This window comes from Bactrocera oleae, chromosome 6, assembly GCF_042242935.1.
Source record: "Bactrocera oleae isolate idBacOlea1 chromosome 6, idBacOlea1, whole genome shotgun sequence".
Lineage (NCBI taxonomy): Eukaryota > Metazoa > Arthropoda > Insecta > Diptera > Tephritidae > Bactrocera > Bactrocera oleae.
The window spans coordinates 42,394,388-42,412,679 of NC_091540.1; the positions used below are offsets into that span (position 1 = coordinate 42,394,388).

Genomic DNA, 18,292 nt, shown 5'->3' on the forward strand with positions numbered 1-18,292 from the left:
CTTGCATTACAAGTCAAATTCTTTGTGATTAAAATATTCAATTAACAAGTGTGACAACTATAATTTTACGATCGCCGTTTAGCCTCAATTACTTAACATAGCAAATGCCAAAAAGTGAACGAAAAACTTCGAGTGGAAAAGTAATTTTAAGACTCGCGCATAGTGAAAATCGTTTTGAATAGGCATCTGCTAAGCCAAAAATCATCGCCAATCAAGTGTCTGGCAGACGCCACTTAACGCGGAAAACACAAACACACAACCATACGCGCATACAATCTAGTGGCCAACTGTTGCCTGCTTTAAATAACTCTTTTGCATAGGTGCGTTCGTGTGTCTGTGCATATGTGAGCGTGCGTGCGGCTCATTCGCTTATTATGTGATTTGAATCAATTTCTCAAGTCACTTTGATCACTGTGGCATCAACCGAACAGCAATTGCTACGCATTTCTGTGCTCAGCCTTTTGGTGCGCACATGTTGCACACACGTCATTTGCATCTACAACTGCAACAGCCGCCGCTACAGCAACAACAATAAAATCTATTTATACTTTTATAAACTGCTCGTTCAACGGCATTTGATCAGGAATTAAGTCTGCAACTTTTGCACCATCACAAACACTAGCGCCGTTGCGTCCTCCCCCAATTCGTACACACATACAAACACGAGGATGGCTTATGTAATCTGGAAAATATTTATGAAGCAATATTCGCGTTTTCGTTTCGATTTGGCAACCACAACAGCACCCAGCTCAGCCGCTTTACTCATAAGTCGCCCGCTCGCCGCCCCCTACATTCAGCCGGGCATAATGGTGAGTAGCGCACAGTTATGTTTGAAATGCATATGAACTATTGTGATTGCATGCAATGGTACAATTGTTGATGTTTTCATGTTGCAAACAAGAGGAAAATGCAATTTTGTTAGTTGAATTTTATGCGAAATTAATGAAATCAATCGCTTGTCTGCTTGCATTACAACGGCGGACAGTTATACAGTAAATCCGCTGACTCAAATGTTACGCACTCTCGTCTTAGGAGAGTTTCGCTTATACAGCGTTCTATGAATAAGATATCTACTGATTTTGATAAGCATTATAAAGCAAGAACTATATTCGGTCGAAATTGAATAGCAATTACTCTCGCAAATTAAATGTGGAGTATAAAATAAAAATACCGATATATAGAAGTATAAGGAAGTATATGTATAGTTAGATATTCCCCGAATTTGTTATAATAAAATAAAAGATAAGTTTGCCAAGTTGACGGCAAGATTATACTTTTAAAAAAACTTTTTCTTTATTTAAAAAATCAATATTGTCGAGAAAACCAGTATTCGAAATTCCAACTTGCACATATGCATGTTGCATTACTCAACACCGAACTAACACTTCTTATGCAAAAATGTACGAATTTATTGCATTTTGATGTTTGGTCGTATTGTGTTTTTTTACATTTTATCGTGAATTTTAACTCTGATTTGTTTGTATTAATAAACACTAACGCTAAATACATTCATAAATGTATATGTAGACTGTACGTTTGCTTATATATAAGATGTAGTTAGTTATTTCGCTTATTTCGCTTGTTTCATCATCAGTCGCCTCGCGTTAGTGAATGTTCGCTTTGCTACTCATTTTGTTATTGATTATTGTATGCTGAAATACAGTGACGAATAAATGTGATCATGTTAACATTCAAAAATTGGGAGAAGTTATAAAAATGGATATTTAATACGTTTTGAAACAAATTATCATTAAGAATATATTTAATAATAGGAAGACAAATATTTTATATTTGTAATATTAAATTTCAATAACGTTCTTCTATCTGAATCTGAATTGACTGACATTTCACACTTTTTCATAATATATATTAAAGTTTATATACACATGTATATATAAAAAAAACTAAAGTATAAGTGTAATAAATATAATTAACAAACAAATGTATTTTGTATAGAATGTAATTAACCTTTGTTTGCCTTGGTTGGGAATAAAATAAAGTAGCTAGTGATTGCTTTAGATTTTCAATGTTCAATTTACTTTCATGAAAATAGCACATATTTTTTAACAATTCAAATTATCTTTTTGGAAATGAGTTTTCCACAATGACCCATTACAAAACCGAGAACCATCGATTTCGTTTTCAAGACTAATTTGTATTTCCATCCTCTTTTGGGTTTTATGAAGTTATTTGATGTAAAGATTAATCAAAAAGTTCTATCAATAGAATATTATCACACATTCTAAATATTTTACTACTATTTTTTGGCATATTTCTGTTTTTTGTGCTTATCTAATATTATCTCATATCATTGGAATCAGCATAACATTGAAGAATTGTTTTTAAAAAACATTTTTTTAGTCAGCCGAATTGAAAGAACACATACCATCCAATCAAATCAACTACATAAATATGTTAGATCTTCAAGGGTTGAAAAGAACGTGCCAAACAAAATAACTAACTTAATGTACTTGCATCATTCTGTCATGTGTAAAAGCACGTATTTATACCTAAATAAATGCCCAAGTGCAAGTACAATTATAGGTAAGCTAATGAGTGTGTATATTTACACTCGCTATCTAATTAGCACTGATCATATAATCTGTGTAGTGAGCACTCATCGGAAAGAAACGTGATTCAGTAAAAGAGAGAGAGAGAGAGAGAAGCTACTAAGCTTCTAAAAAGAGGCTTTCACAATTAACGGACTTGATCATGCATGTGGCACTTGTATGCGCGATGTAATATTCTGTATTTTAGAATTTAGCACAATTTAAGGAAATGCCACACAACGACGATGAGAGTAGAGTAAGTAGAAATTTAAATTTTGTTAGCGAATTCCGCTTTGAAAATGGATGCCGAAGATTGAAAGTGATTAAAATATACTGATAATGATTAATATATTGCAACCATTCGACAAGTCCTGTCCCTCTAACACCTCAAGAGCTGCATTTTCGTCTACGATAACTTTCTACGTCTTCGAAGTTGATCGGGGTCTATTCAGTATTGCTCTCGTTTTTATTAGATTTATTAATATCGGATTCAAGATGAGATAAAATATATTACAAATCAACGAGTCTCGGGGTCTAAAAATTCTTTTTGTAGCGAACATCTCGGAGTAATTCTATCCTATTTTCGCCAATCAAGCTAAAGAGCTTTTACATTTTTCGTGGTTTATATCTCTGGGGTAAAGAATAGGCTATAGTTAATTTTCGGTATTTGTAAAGTTATCATATCTAAAATCATTATTATAATATATAATAAATTTGTTAGGCGTGGACTTCATTCGTTCATATAAAATGCTCTAAAGAACCTAGTATATGGTTATTAGTTCTTTGAGGTTACTACAGTTGAAGTTTATTAAATCGACATCCGTGGGGACTGAGCAGATTACATACTGCTAACTTTCTTTCGACGACAATCTTATCGTATCTGAGTAAACCACCTGATAATCTATTGAAACTTCTTTTTTCGGTTCAGATTGTTGCAAAGGATATTCCTCCCACAAATCAGGTATATCATCCGAAAATGTATTGACTTCTTTATTGGGATTGCATTCTTAGTCTCGCCTTGACTCAGTTCTATATAGTACAAATTCCAGTAGTAGCCAAACTTTTCAAGAATAGACGTTGCTGACTTCAATGAGCCTGAAATTCTCTCTCTTTTTCAGCGTTAAGCCATGAATCCACAGGCAGCAGTCATGCAGGTGTCGCACGAGACTTCAACATGAGTGAACATGGATTTTGGAGTTGGTATTGACTCAAGACAAAAACCATAAATCGTCAAAGCTAATTACTGGTGTAAAATTTTTTTATCTAGAAGATTTGTTGTTAGGCAAAAATTTTGAAAATGTATATTCTAAATGCTATATATCGCTTCAACTCTACAACTTTTTACAAAAACTTCTCGCGTGAAAACACTTTTATAGACCAAATATATATCACAAAAAAATTAAAAAATAAAAATAATTAAAAAATACAAAAATAAATGGAAAAGTCGGCAACTGACGTTTGTTTATTGTAGTCTCCATAGCGATTTTTTACCTCTTGGAAAGTTTTTCATCTAGTTAATGCGCTTCCCATGATAATTGTCCGTGTCATGCGTGCAAGTGCAACAGTTTTCCAGCAATTTTATACGAAATTTCCAATTTAAATTGCAACATAATTTTACTTCGTCAACGCAAAAAGTTTCTCACATCAAATCTCAATGAAATTAATGAAGACACGTGAGTCAAGCATGGCGAATAACAAACTGTAATAAAATAATGCGAATTTTATGCGCCACTGCGAGAAAACTCTTGCCACACAGCAACAAAGCTCGCTGCCTGCGTGAATTGAGGGCTTCCGCGCCAGTTTGGATACTCCACTACCTTTGCCACACTTTACAAATGGAGACGCACCTCCGATTATGATTATTATGTTATACATATGTACATAATTAAGAGAAAAATTGCATTTGGAAGGCAAAGCACCTTGCGTAGAATGAGCTGCATGCAAATTACACACCAGCATATCATAATTGCCACAACAAATGCACCAATGTTAAACAATTTTCATAAATTAAGTATGTGTTGTGGCCGTGCACTTGCACCTACCATATATGTAACACACACATACAAACATCCAAGTGTTGCACATTTAAAATGCTTTGCATTTCATTTTTGTTCCCATCGCCACATTCCACATACCACATGCAACATGGCAATTATGTATATGCCTCCCATCTAATGCTGCAACATTTAACTTATGAGTACCGCTATAAGCTCTGTCGCTGCCGCTCAATATGGTTACTGTGATCGTCGCCACTACTGCCACACTCAAAACCGCCCCGTTCGAGCGCTGCCAGCCGCCAGTTGCCGGCCGCCAGGTACCGCAGCATGCAATTAATTTCGACAATTTAACACTTGCCCATGAAATATAGCATCTTTTACTTTTCGTGATTGTTATTATCGTCATGGCAATATTAATATGACTCCATACGTGCCACATAAAACCAGCAGTATATTCAAGTGGCATGCGATGTTGCAACAGCTGTATATTAATATGTGCTCGCTCAAGCACTAAATCCCGTGGTATTTGTCCCGAAATGTTTTGAATTACATGGGGATTTCAGGTGTTTTATTTAATTTAAAATGAACGTGCTTGTGTATAAAGGTTTCCTTTTCGAAGGAATTTCAATGAACATTCAATTCATTCGGGATCTCGATCTTTATTTTGAATACTATAAAAATTATGTAAATACAATGGTACGATTTTATATAAAAACAAGAAAAATAAAAAAGGTTCCTTATAAGAACTTGATTCCGATTGCTCAGTTTGTATGACAGCTATATGCTCTAGTGGTCCGGTATCGGTTATTCCGACCAATGAACAGCTTCTTGGTGATGAAAGGTCAGGGACTGAATTTCAGATCGTTATCTCAAAAACTGAGGGACTTGATCGTATATATACGGACGGATGGACGGACAGACAGGCGAACATGGCTAAATCGACTAAGACGTCATGTTCATCCTATATACATATATATATTTTATAGGTTCTCCTACATTTCCTTCTGGGTGTTACAAACTTCGTGGCAAATTTAATATAGCCAGTTCAGGGTATACAAATTATTTTTGGAACAAATTAAATTTTCCACATATACGTATCCCGTCATATATAAGAACTATGCTTGTATATACTGGATATTTTACTAATTTCTTGATTATGCTAATATTCCCGTATATATTTACTTATAAGTCCTAAATACATACTCTCATCACCACCACCTAAATAGCTGATTCGGGATCCCGATGGTAGACATGAGTTCCCTTGATGCGCACATCATCCAAATTTTTGTACAGTTGCACACTTACTATGCTGGCGTGTCGATTATTAGCCACTTTACTATTTATTGCCTCATGTATATGTAAATATGTAAGCATGGCTATTTGCCATTTCTGCCACAAGTGATAGTGATAGTGTTTGGTGGTGAAATGTTTTATGAGCCGCAATCGCAATTACGATCGATCGCTTTGACAATTAATATTTGTGGCTTTTGTTACTCGCCGCATTTAAAGTTAGAGAGAGTGAGACTGAGAGAAAAGCAAACAAAACTCGATTTCCGACGAGTGGTAAATTTGTTCAATTTACTTTGTACAATTTTAACGCTCCAATAAAATTGTTTCTGCAATTATTAGTCATACAAATGTTTAATCATAAAGAGGGAAATTCATAACGAAGCATTTAAATTGGAGATTAGTCATCTTTGTATGGTGGATCCACATATATTATATATACGTGTGTATCAAAAATTGTATTTCATCAGCACTGATATTGTCAAATCTTTCTATTAACACGATATACCAGAAGATAAGGATATCTATTTTTAACCTCATATGGTATTTGGCAGCGTACTGTTAGCTTTAAAGTACCTTCTTATAAAAAATTATTTTTCACGTGAAATTCAACATTTTGAAATTTTAGTACTTATTCACAGATACTTGTGTACTTGTATTCTGTTGTTCTCTAATAATATCCCCCTATTTATTTCAATGTTGTATGCTATTTTAAAAATTTAGGTTTCAGCCGCCGCCAGGATCTCCCATTTGACTCTATCTTTTTATATTTGAGAACAGAAAAGGGTGGAGAGATTTTTAATTTTTTCCAGATTCAGATACATTGGGATGAGTCTTCGTTTCGATGATCGTCCTCCCATGATAATCATGACTGAAAATGATACATCACCGGAGTGAGTTTTTCCTCATTGCCACAATGTAATCTCCTAAGAATTTGTTCAGATCAGGAATATTTCTTATTTTGTATCAAATTGACAATAAATAGCAATCTCTTTTAAAAAAAAGGTCAAAATGTGATTTTAATGAGTATTGATTGCAAGCGATTAAACGTCACAGGTTATGGGTTTTTAAAACAAATGATTGTACATAGACAAAAACAATGAAGAGATTACTGGCTTTTAGAGCCAGGGCGGTCTGCGGTAGCAATCATATAAAATCGAGATGGGCGTTGAAGCTTCTCCTCTAATTTTTGATCTCGAAATTGTCGACAAAATGGAAGTAAATAATTTTTAGGTATTCTACAAGCTATTTCTAATTTGAATTACATAATTACTTTCGGTTTCTACCGGAGAGAAATAACTCTCGTTCTCACATAGTTTTAGTTCCAAGTTTTTAAAGTTCAGTCTAACTAATTCGCTGTTACTTGTAAAGATCACTAGTTACAGACATTTTAACAGTCATATCGGTTGTATTATATTACTAGTTGCACTTTACTCTTTTACTTGCCAAATAGTTATGGCAACCCTTTTTCAAGTTTTATTGCAATAACAAACGTTTTTATGAGAGGTTTTTACCGGAAGCTATTAAGTGTAAATTTCTACTTAAACTACCTCACATCTTGTGACAAGGTAAAGCAAGTTAAAAATATTTTGGAAAATATTTCAAATAATATTTTATGATTTTGGAACAATTTCCCAGAAACTTTTACTTAGGGAAAACAACTTAAAATGGGTATGCTAAAGTTGCTCAAATGGTAAACCCCAAATAAGTAATTTTGACATGTTTTGCTGTAATGTACTGTAAGACCGCATAGATAATATGCACAGTAAATAATAATAATTACATATTTTTATTAGACTTCTTCGAAATTATTATACCTGGAACAGGGTATATTATGTTCGCTAGGAAGTTTGTAACACGCAGAAGGAAACGTCGGAGATCCTATAGAATGTATGTATATATAGGAGCTTAGTCGATTTAGCCATGATTGTAATAAAGTGCATATATGGAGAACTTTTTGAACTTTTCTCTACATTTTGCATAAATTACTGTATAAGCCATTGGTGCAATCTCCGAAGAAATTGTTCAGATCGGATCACTATGGTTGCCATACAAACTGAACGATCAAAATCAAGTTGTTTGCCTTCTGAAAGATATTATAGCTTCAGTGCAATTGAAGTTAACGTTATTTCTTGTTTTTAGTTGCTTACGCTTACCTCAATTTAAAATATGCTTCAGTTTCTAAGACCTTAAGTGAGGTCATTGACCCTTTTGTTTATTTTTGGCGAAGCCAACTTACTCAGGTCAATAACCCTTTGTAAGAACAAAAAACTATTCTGAAGTCATTTTGACACTTATGTTTACATTTAGCGAAGCCAACAACCTTTTTAACGGCAATGACCCCTTTGTTTACATTTAGCAAAAAGAGCCCCATTCTTAGGTTAATGTGGCTTTGATTGTGTATATATAGCGAGACCAACGACCATTCTGAGAACTCATTAGAATTGGAAAGAAAAAACTATTGCGAATCATAATGTGAAACTGATGAACTACTCTACTCGGTTTACAATTTAAGTTTAATATTCTTCTTATGTTCAATCCAGCCGTATTAGCTGTAAAATGTTTCTAGCACCAGGTGTGGCCACTTTTTCATATCTTTTAATTTAAATAGGCAGTTACTAAACACCTTGGTTCACCTTAGGATATTTTCCATTTCCGGTGCAGGAATCATATAGTTGTACATTTTCTCGTATTGCCATTTCCTTCAATTTAATATCAACATTATTTAAAGATTTAAATATGTAAAATAATATATGAATTGCCTATAAAGGAAGTACAAATTATAACTAATGTACAAAAAATAAAAGGAAGAGAATAATTACTACATGTGTACGATATTGCTTCTCTTCAACACAATTTTTCTTATTACTGAACAAAAAAAGTTGCCCTCTACGGGTCAAAGGCGGCAGACCATGTAATATACATATTGTATGTTAGGGTGATTCTTAAGTATTCAGTTCATGTTCAAAGCAGATGCGTTAAACTTCTATGTCTGCGTCTACTACTATCGATATTTTGTTCGATTTTAATATAGTGAAGGAGTTTTGAGTCTTTATAAAAAGTTCAACTTTGACCTTAACCAATCGGCACCAAAATGTATATGCAATTTCTTCATCTGTAGTATGGGACTGTAAATATGGACTCATTTCACTTTCAAGGAGCCGCCGTTGCCCTTTTCTGTTGGTAATTGGCTCTTAATTGAATGACTCTCGATTTTGGGTTCAAGTTGTAACCAATTAATTCTCCTCAAAAAAATTTACTTAAGCGAGCTCATATTTACTTAAATATACATTATGCCCGCTTTCAATATTTTTCAGCACTTTTGTTAAGTTGGTAGTAGTATCCTTAAGGGGATACATGGGTTTCGTCGGGTAAAAAACGGCCTATTTTCAATAATTTTTTTTTATATAAAAAATTATTTATTTAATTCAAATTTTTTGCTGTCTTAAAGATACACATTCAAAGAATAATTTCTAAGATTTAAAAAAAAAAAAAATTATAACTCCGCCTTTGTAACGTCATTTCCGGTGACCCCTCGAAAAAAAAGTGCGTCTGCGTTGTCAGCATAACTCCATGAAGAAAAATTATATGTGTTTTAGTTAAGACCATAAACTCGTTTTTGAACGAAGGAAAAAAAAACGAGTTCAAATTGGAAAAAAGAGGTGGCATATGTGTATCGCTTCAGAAGGAACATATTTTGAAGGCGACAAAATAAATATTGATGAAGGTTAAATATTTTTCATTTTATTTACATTTTCCGGAAACTTTCGGGTCCCAAGGTATACCAATATTAATATAGTCTTATATATAATAATATAGTCTTTCATGTTCTTGCTACCTGATGTGTATATATGTACATATAAATATATATAAATAAACATGCCTGTCTTTGAGGAGGATTATAATTGGATCTTCATAAAAAACTTTCCTTTTATTTGTGTTCAGGTGGCGTGTGATGTGTTTATAAAGCTTGCGTGTCCTGTGTTAAATAAATAACCTAAAAACAAAAAGGAAAAATGTAAACACGAACAGAAGTTTGGTCAACCAAAATGAAATGGATACTTAAATAGGCGGAAGACATCAAAAGTTGCGCAAGCATTTATTATTGTTGTTGTTGTTTTTAGTGATTGTCGATTGTCCCAAGATAAGAGGTGCGTTGCAAAACGCTTTGGCGTTCAGTTAATTGCATGCGTATGTGTCATAATTTGTGAAATGATGGCTCTGCCTCGCTGCCCAACCTCGCCACCGGTGTTGTCGAGGCACATAATTAACCGCATGTAGCACATTTGTAAACGTATATTTATATATAGGTAAACGATTATATTTATAATACAATAAATAATTCCTGAAAATCTAAAGTGGTTTTGCATGTTGTGATTTTATGTGCTTAGCTAGGTGCTAACTTGTCCTTTTGAGTGTATTAATAAGCCTAATCTCAGTTGCCGCAAATTATATGCTGATATTACTTTTATATAATTTTCATATTCCTATTAATATCTGTGATCATTATTTTTTAACTTCTGATTGTGCCACAAAAAACGAAAGCAATTAAAATCAGTGTGCTCACAAAACTAGCTTTATTTATAATGCAACTGTTATTTATTGTTTCACTTATTTGTTTTGTACTTCAATTGACATAAAAGCTTTCCGGTCGTTGCTTGAAAGCTTTTGACAATGCGCATGCTCTCTGTTGAGCGCCATCTGTGATAAGCTTTTATTAGGTTTATTACAATAAAGTGTTTGGAAGCTAATTAATAGAATTATTTGCGCTTATCTAATTATACCTTGAACAAGATAAATTTAGTTTGCCACGAAGTTTGTAATACCCAGAACGAAATGTCGGAGACGATATAAAATATATATTATATATATGAGCCTATTTATCCATATCCGTCTGTCTGTCTATATTTACGCACTAACTGACTAACCTTCAGTTCTTGAGATATCGATATGAAATTTCGGATACGTACTTTTTGGCATGCATGACTTCATGGCCCTCATGGACCTCCAGTGAGCTTGGCAGTCGCTGGTCAACTACCAGAATTTGTGCCACTACGATAACCGTCTGGCGCAAAGTGAACCGTAAGAGGTCCTCCAACCTACTTGCACTTAGTGAAGTCATTCTCGCAACAACTTTAGGGTTTCTGACTGAACACTGTCTAATAGGTACACTTGTGGTACTACTAAATATTTTGTCTGACGCTCTTTGCCAACGCTGTATAAAGTAGGTCGAGGTTGAGTCACTTTATTACTTTCTCCTCTATTGCCCGGCTTTTGCCAGAATGGGATTGAAATATCTCGGTAAACACACCATTGGAGATCCTAGAGAAGTGGCTGGGATTGATATTAATCGACTTAATGAATTTGTGGTAAGCTTAAAACGCTTCGTCGATCGAAAGAGTATTGGGTAACACAAATGACAAACATTTGTCCAAGTGAGATCCATCGATTTTGGATGAGCCCTACGGCCTAACCTAACCCGGTATAAGAAGTGCAGCCGAAGTTAAAATTTTTTCCTATTTTTAGAATGATCACCCTCCGTGAAAATCAACTGTATTTCTAATTAAAGTATATGTAATTTATAATATTTATAAAAATTCATTAAATGTGATTAGAAATCTCGGATCTATGAGCTGATATATTTAGTTTTTAAAAATGACTGAACATTCTAATGAGAATTAGAAAGGAAAAAGACATTTAAAATATCATTCTAAGGACTATGTAAACAAGAAAATTGTTTATTGATCATATTCTTGAAGATATCGTATTGTTGTCGTCTAAACTTATAATAACATCTATTCTATTATTTTCTAATTTACATCAATATAAGAGTTTTTCAAATCAGTCGTAGTCGATCATTCGTATATGTTTACGATATGTTATATTAACAATATATTGTCTGCAAACCCACTCATGAAATGCAAATAAAATAATGCTGCCTAGCAAGTGTCTTTCATTAACCGTGTGAGAAATACAAGCCAATAATTATTTCCAAACAAATAGTGTTAAAATCCACTAAAAGTAGACATGATCCAATTTAATTTTAGAGATCAGAAGTTCATTATATAACTATGAGAGATAAAAAGGGGGAAATGTGAGTTGATTTTACCATAACTGAAACCGTAGGAGTTGTAACAGTATTTTTAGCACTCAGAACAATGGTCTTTTTTTTACATAGATCATAAATTAAGTTTTTTAAGTAAGAAATTGAAAGAAAACCTACACTACTTTAATAAATCAGATATGAGAGTCACTTCAAATAACTGCTGTCATGTAGGGAATATGCCTGGCAAAAATAAAATAAAATTCGAAAAACACTAATTTGAAGCTTTTTGCGCTTAATTAAAAGCCTATGCTCGCAAACAAATTTTACTCGAACTAGCGTTACCAAGGAAATTCGAACAAACAGCCAAACTCATATTTTACATACGACACAATGGCTCGATGGTCGGTCGGTTCACTGGCCCACCCGATTAGCTTGCCGCCTGACCACCCATTTGCCAGCGCCAGCGCCACTTACAACATTTTAGCGCCACTTTAGTTTCCGAGACACGTCAACCGACAACAGGGGCTGGGCGCTGCCAGCCAAAAGGATGAGTAATTTCTACCGCCGACAGCGTCACTCCCAAAATGCGCTACCACCAGTGTTTGCCACTAAGACGAAACTAACCTTATACGAAGCAGAGGCGCGACAGTAAACAAAACGCAACCGACGCGAAGATACGCGAATTTTGCATGAAGCGGAAAACCGTGGAAGTGAAATAAGAAAACTAAAGTAAAAATTTTAGTGTAACTTTGCATGAAATTTAAAAATTGAAATTTTATGCAAATAGAAATGTAGAACCAGTGAAAATTATGCAAAGTAAATTTTGCAAGTAAAAATGTTTTGAAAAGTGCTGTGATTTTCGAAAATATTGAAAATAACAAATTAAGTTCAATTGCCCATTGAAGTTAGCTGTCTGCTGTTGTGTAGTTTGGCATGCATTTTCTGCGAAAAAAGGTGAGGCGCCCAGACAGCTGCTGTGTGTATAGCGTCTGGCAGCGTCTGGCTGAAAGGGCTAGAAGCGCATGCAGTACACACAGTTATAAGCGAACACATAAAAAGTGTTGTGATTGTATATGTACTTTAACTGTTAAAAGTGTGAAAGAAAAAATGTTAGACATTATTAAGTTGTAAGTGTATTTTGGTGAAATCCAATAATCTGAACATTAAGCTCTTTAATTCAAAATCATATGTAAATTTATATATGAATATAGTTTCTCGCAAATATTATTTGGCAACATTTCTGCTTTGAAAGCTAAAATCAACGTACTCAGTTTGTCTCTTCAACTACAATCAGCCTTGCAAGTAACTTTAAGTCAAGTCAACCAACCACAGTTCTGAGTAAAATATTGTTTATTTTTCTGTTTGAAATTGAATGCTACACTTGGCCTATGTCAACTTGAGTTTCGGCTGCATGCCAAAATATTCTGCACTTTCCCATACAAAACGAGTACTTTATACAGTACAATATTCCTTGTACGAATTCTCGACAAAAAACCAAAAAAAAAAAACACTAGAAGGAAAATAAACAAACGCTATGAAAATTAAAAATGATTTGCATTTTTCAAAGATATTCCACAGTTTGCATTCAGCGCTAACACGCAATCTATTTTAAATTTTGTTGCAATAAAAAATTATATTTCCTAGACTTCACTCTGTTAACTAAGCACTCCCCACTTGCTCGCTTTCTGAAATTCCCTCCACCTGCTCGCATGCCTTACACTGTCTGTTGTGGCGTATTATAAACATACCTCATGTGTATATTTCTAAGTTCTTGCCACACCATGCCTGTTCTTTTTTCTGCTCCCAATTCACCAAGCCCTTTTTATTCGATCGATGTTTGTCCTCATTTGCTCGGACCCACACAGCTACAAACACGCATAATTGCTGTAGTTCTGATTTCCACACACACATCCATACATACCTTGCTTAATCAGATATTGATAATAAATCATGACATTGTTGACTTAACTGTAAATAGCAAAATGTTTAAATTTACATTTATGCGCCGCACGCTAGCCTGTGAAAAGCAACACACAAACTGGAGAAAAGCATGTCAGGGAAATAGAAAAATTAAAAGGTGACTTATGGGCAAATTGCCATCCTTTGCTGTGTAGGGCTAGCAAGTAGCTAGATGAATGAGAGCGAGAGTGACGTTGAGGTTCCTCCTTTAAGTCACAAAAAAAACACTGTTTGAGTCGTGGAATGGTAGAATAAATAAAGTACTATATATGAATATGCTAAAGTACTATATAAGAGTATTTTAAAGAAAAACATATATAATTTTTCAATATTATCTCAAACTGGTCATTAGTTATCAAAATTGATAGTTTTTTGATAATTATTTGTTTTCGCCCTCGTCATGAACCAATAGCCCTAAATAGTTTCTCTGTCAGCAAGGAAAAATAGTATTGCACACTATAGCTAACACTAGTTGATATACCTCCAGCCTCATCAACAAATTTTGCCTCTCCGATCTGATAAATTCTTATATTTTATTATTTTATTTCCTTTCTAACATTTTTTCCTTCCATATTTCTATGGCTTTTATTCTTAAACTTCTCTTATGTTTAGAACTAACATTATTAGAAGCAAGAGAAAAGGAAAGTTTGTAATCCTGAAGATCTGCGGAAGTATGAGTAACATACACTAGGCTATGTACCCAGTGAGTTATTGTACAAAATATCAAAAAATAAAATAAAAATGTCTTACACCTTATCAAATTGTTTGGATGGGACTTAAACTAAGTAAGTAAGTCCTTAAGTAAGTCGTATTTGAAACAAAAAACCGACACTTTTTAGAGAATCGAATATTTATAGATTAGATATTTAACTAGATGTTATTTCCCGTCTAACGCTATTTTCGGGGGGTTCCTGTAAAAAATTTGATACTAATTCATTTTAACAAAAGAAATACCAATTTTCGAAGTGAAGACGAAAGTTTATATTTGAGAGTTTGTGGTGGTTATTCTTCTCATGATATATATGATACGAGGTATAGGTTTTCTTTACGAGAGCATTCCAGTGTGGCAGTATGGATTAGAAAAAGACAGTTTTTAATAGAGACCGGGCGATTTCGTGATTCAAACAGTATACATTTTTTCATACAAATACTACTACTTGTACTTTAGGTGTTTTCAAGGTCTGAATTCTCATTGATCTCTGATCCTGTGAAATCTTGTGAATACTATTTTTCTTTTCCCTTGGGCTCTCTGCGTCGACACTTTTTAGGGTAGAATAAAGTCGAACCGTGTGTGAATCAAGTTCTAAGTACTTTTGGGATCCAAACTGCTGAACTTATTTTAAAAACGGATTTGTCGAGATTTTTATTATCAGAATACAATTTTTATAGAATTTCTTATCACCTAAATAATTGTGAATGAATTTGTGTTTGCCTAGCAACAGTATGAGCCAGAAAACTTTGATATAATTGCCGGTGTACAACAACAATAATATCAACAACCAATTATAAACAGATGTACACAATATATAATCACACTCACCTTTTACTAAGTCTTCCTTTTTATCTTTTCTCTTTTTGACGCCTCAGGCGAGTCCACAGCCCAGCAACAACAACGCCAACAGCACAAGCAACAATGAAAATAACGGTCAAAGTGGCAATATAAGTGGCAATAGTACAAGTAGGCCACCTGAGGGTGAACAGCATAGTGTTGCAATATTAACAACAACAACAACAAACAGCACAAATAATTGCAAACAAAATTGCAACAACGTCAACGCCGAAGAACACTTGGCGGAGGTGCTGGTTATGCCGGTGAATGACACAAAAGCGATTACAGCAACAACAACACCAGCAGTTATAGAAAGACCAACTGTGGCGGAGGCCACTAAGAGCCGCACCAACACAACTGATGAGAGCCATGAAGCCGGCATAAACAGCTGGAACTGTGGCAATGCGGCAACAACTGCAAGCGAGGCCAACACAATGATCGGGGTACGAAGTACGGCTGCCACTGCACCAATTGCGCAAGAGGAAGACGACGCCGAAGAGGTTTGGTATTCCGGGGAGGAGGATGGTGACCCCGATGTGGAGTTGGCAGAAAAACAACGGGAAAGTTGCTGCTGTTTGGTCAATGACAACGAACAGTGTTGTCAAGTCGATATCGATTTGAATATTAATTCAGTTACAACAACAACAACAGCGGCAACAACAGAGAAAACAATGCAGCGCAGCAAATCGCGCATGCGTACATACTTGAAGCGGTGTAAGGATCGGCTGACGGGTCAGCATCAACAGGCGGTCGCAAATACAACGAATTCTACAGCAGCAACAACAACAACCGTCAGCAAAACGTATGTGCAAGATGAAAAGTGCCAAGAATCGATTGGCGTTGAGGTGTCGAGTACAGCGCGCAGCCCAAGCACCCAGCAATTCTCCGCTCTCGAAGAAGAAAAGGATGAAGAAAAGGAGGCAGAGGGGGCGTATGAGGAAGTTGAGAATAAGGCGTGTACCACTACATTAATTGCCACAACCGAGCGACAGGGCGGCGCAGTAGCGCACACGCTATTTTCACCAATTGCGATGGTCGTGGAGGAAGAGCGCACGGCGGGAGAGGAGGCGTCGTTGGGGCTAGACGAAGAAGCGCACTTAACAAGCGAACAATCGGTATTGGCTTACGATGATATTGACTTTAGTTCGCCGTCACCGTCAGTGTTGACGGACAGCGGTAGTTCAAATGTCAGTGCTGACCAACAACAACAACAACATCCGACACTGTTGACCTCTGCCAAGCATAAGCGCGACGCCCTCACTTTGGCGGCCGCTGAAGTTGAAGTCCAAGTTGATGACTCGGCTGATTTAACTGTCGAACAAGAGACAAGACAGATGCAACAAAAATGCCAACAACAGATACAAAGTGACAGCCTGCAAACTGGCAAGCTAAAGTGTTCAACCGTTGCCGCTGATGGCGGTAGAGGAAAACTACTACAACAACAAACACAGCAACAACAGTCGCCCATGATCAGCACCAGCTGTCCGCCACTTGTCAAGGAAGAACAATTGGCTTGCGCTATACATATGGTAAGTAATACCATCATTTACCTGGCCCAACTGACCGTCCATTGCACTTACGAACCTTTTGTTGCACTTCCAACACTTTTCTAAAAAATAAATTATATAAATTTTCCACACAATTGTCTGTTCATTACCACAAGTCTGCTTTTCTTAATAATTTTGCTTTGCTTTCTCTCCGTTATCCGCTGTTGTTGTAGGACTCGGGCACCGCTGCGCTGATTGACAAACACCTCGCCGCCATTTATCCTGTCTATAAGGCGTGTACACGCTCGATTCTAATTCGGCAAGCCCGCGATTTACTCGTCTGTTCCTATCTCGGCTGCTTGCAGTCGTTCGAAATGGAATTCCTATGCAAATTTGCCGAAATTGCTGCTGAGCTGCGGCAACGGCATGCCGTCGGTGTGGTGAGTAATCTACTCGATATGTGTTTGGGGATTCTTGACCTAAGCGCAACACTAATGTTAAATAATTGACATAACAGCTGTTGTGATTGGGTAATCTGGCCAAAATAGACAGTAATTGGTATGTGTAGGAATCTTATAGACAGTAATATACTCGAAAAGTTGTATATTAAATTGATATTGTATAATTTGGTTTTCAGCACGAAGGTTTTAGAAATTAGTGAACATTAAGTTAGAGTAAAAGCTCGAGTCATTATAAAAATTGTGATAACGCTAGTTAACCAAAGAGAAGTAAGAAAATTTTGTAGAACATATATAAATGAGAAAAACTATATTAATAAAGTAAGGAAGTGCTTAATTCGAGCGAGACCGAAAGTGAAAGCTTTTAAGAATTTGTGTATGAAAATATTCTCTAAAATGCATTAATGCGGTAATAATGTTATAAATTAAGGGGTTAGGTGTTGTCAGAGTCACGAAAAAACTAGAATTTTTAATAAGTTTGTTGCCAATAAATAATTTTATTTTATAAAGTGACAACAAATCATCATAAATTAGGTTTCGACCTGACTTGACAGAAATTTGGAAAAAAAAAATATTCAAAATTAATAACTCTTTGTGTTGATCCGGTTCCAGCCGAAGCTCCTGGTGGTTGCCATCAGTAATCCTTGGCGACTCATCTAAAACCAATCGGATGGCAAAACTTAGTTTTATAAATAGATAATTTAGTGTCCTGGTCAAAACTGGCTGCCTCAGGAAAATCGTTCTCAGAATTTCGGATAAATACCTCCAGTTCGTAACAACTAAACTAAAACCAATTGAGATAGATACGGCGTTTTATAAATCGTATACATACATATGAATCATACTCCACTTTTTTATTATAAAATGCACCTCATAGAAGAATTTGATCCAAAGCGTAAATAAAATTAAAAATTTTTGAATTAATTTCTAAATTTTTTATGTAAATACATTTGTATATAC

The 18,292-nt window shown here is 35.2% G+C and overlaps 1 protein-coding gene across 8 annotated transcripts in view; it reads left to right on the forward strand.

The window, feature by feature from the left end:
- Positions 1-18,292, forward strand: part of LOC118680417 (streptococcal hemagglutinin) — a 423,094-nt gene that overhangs the window by 277,257 nt on the left and 127,545 nt on the right. For 7 of the 8 annotated variants that reach the window (XM_070111750.1, XM_070111752.1, XM_070111748.1 and 4 more), the window contains 2 exons: positions 15,426-16,916; positions 17,108-17,314. In XM_070111750.1, the coding sequence (XP_069967851.1) occupies positions 15,426-16,916; positions 17,108-17,314 (1,698 nt within the window). Of the gene's footprint in view, positions 1-587; positions 810-15,425; positions 16,917-17,107; positions 17,315-18,292 lie in introns of those variants that run through there. The other variant, XM_070111749.1, reaches the window with a different exon arrangement.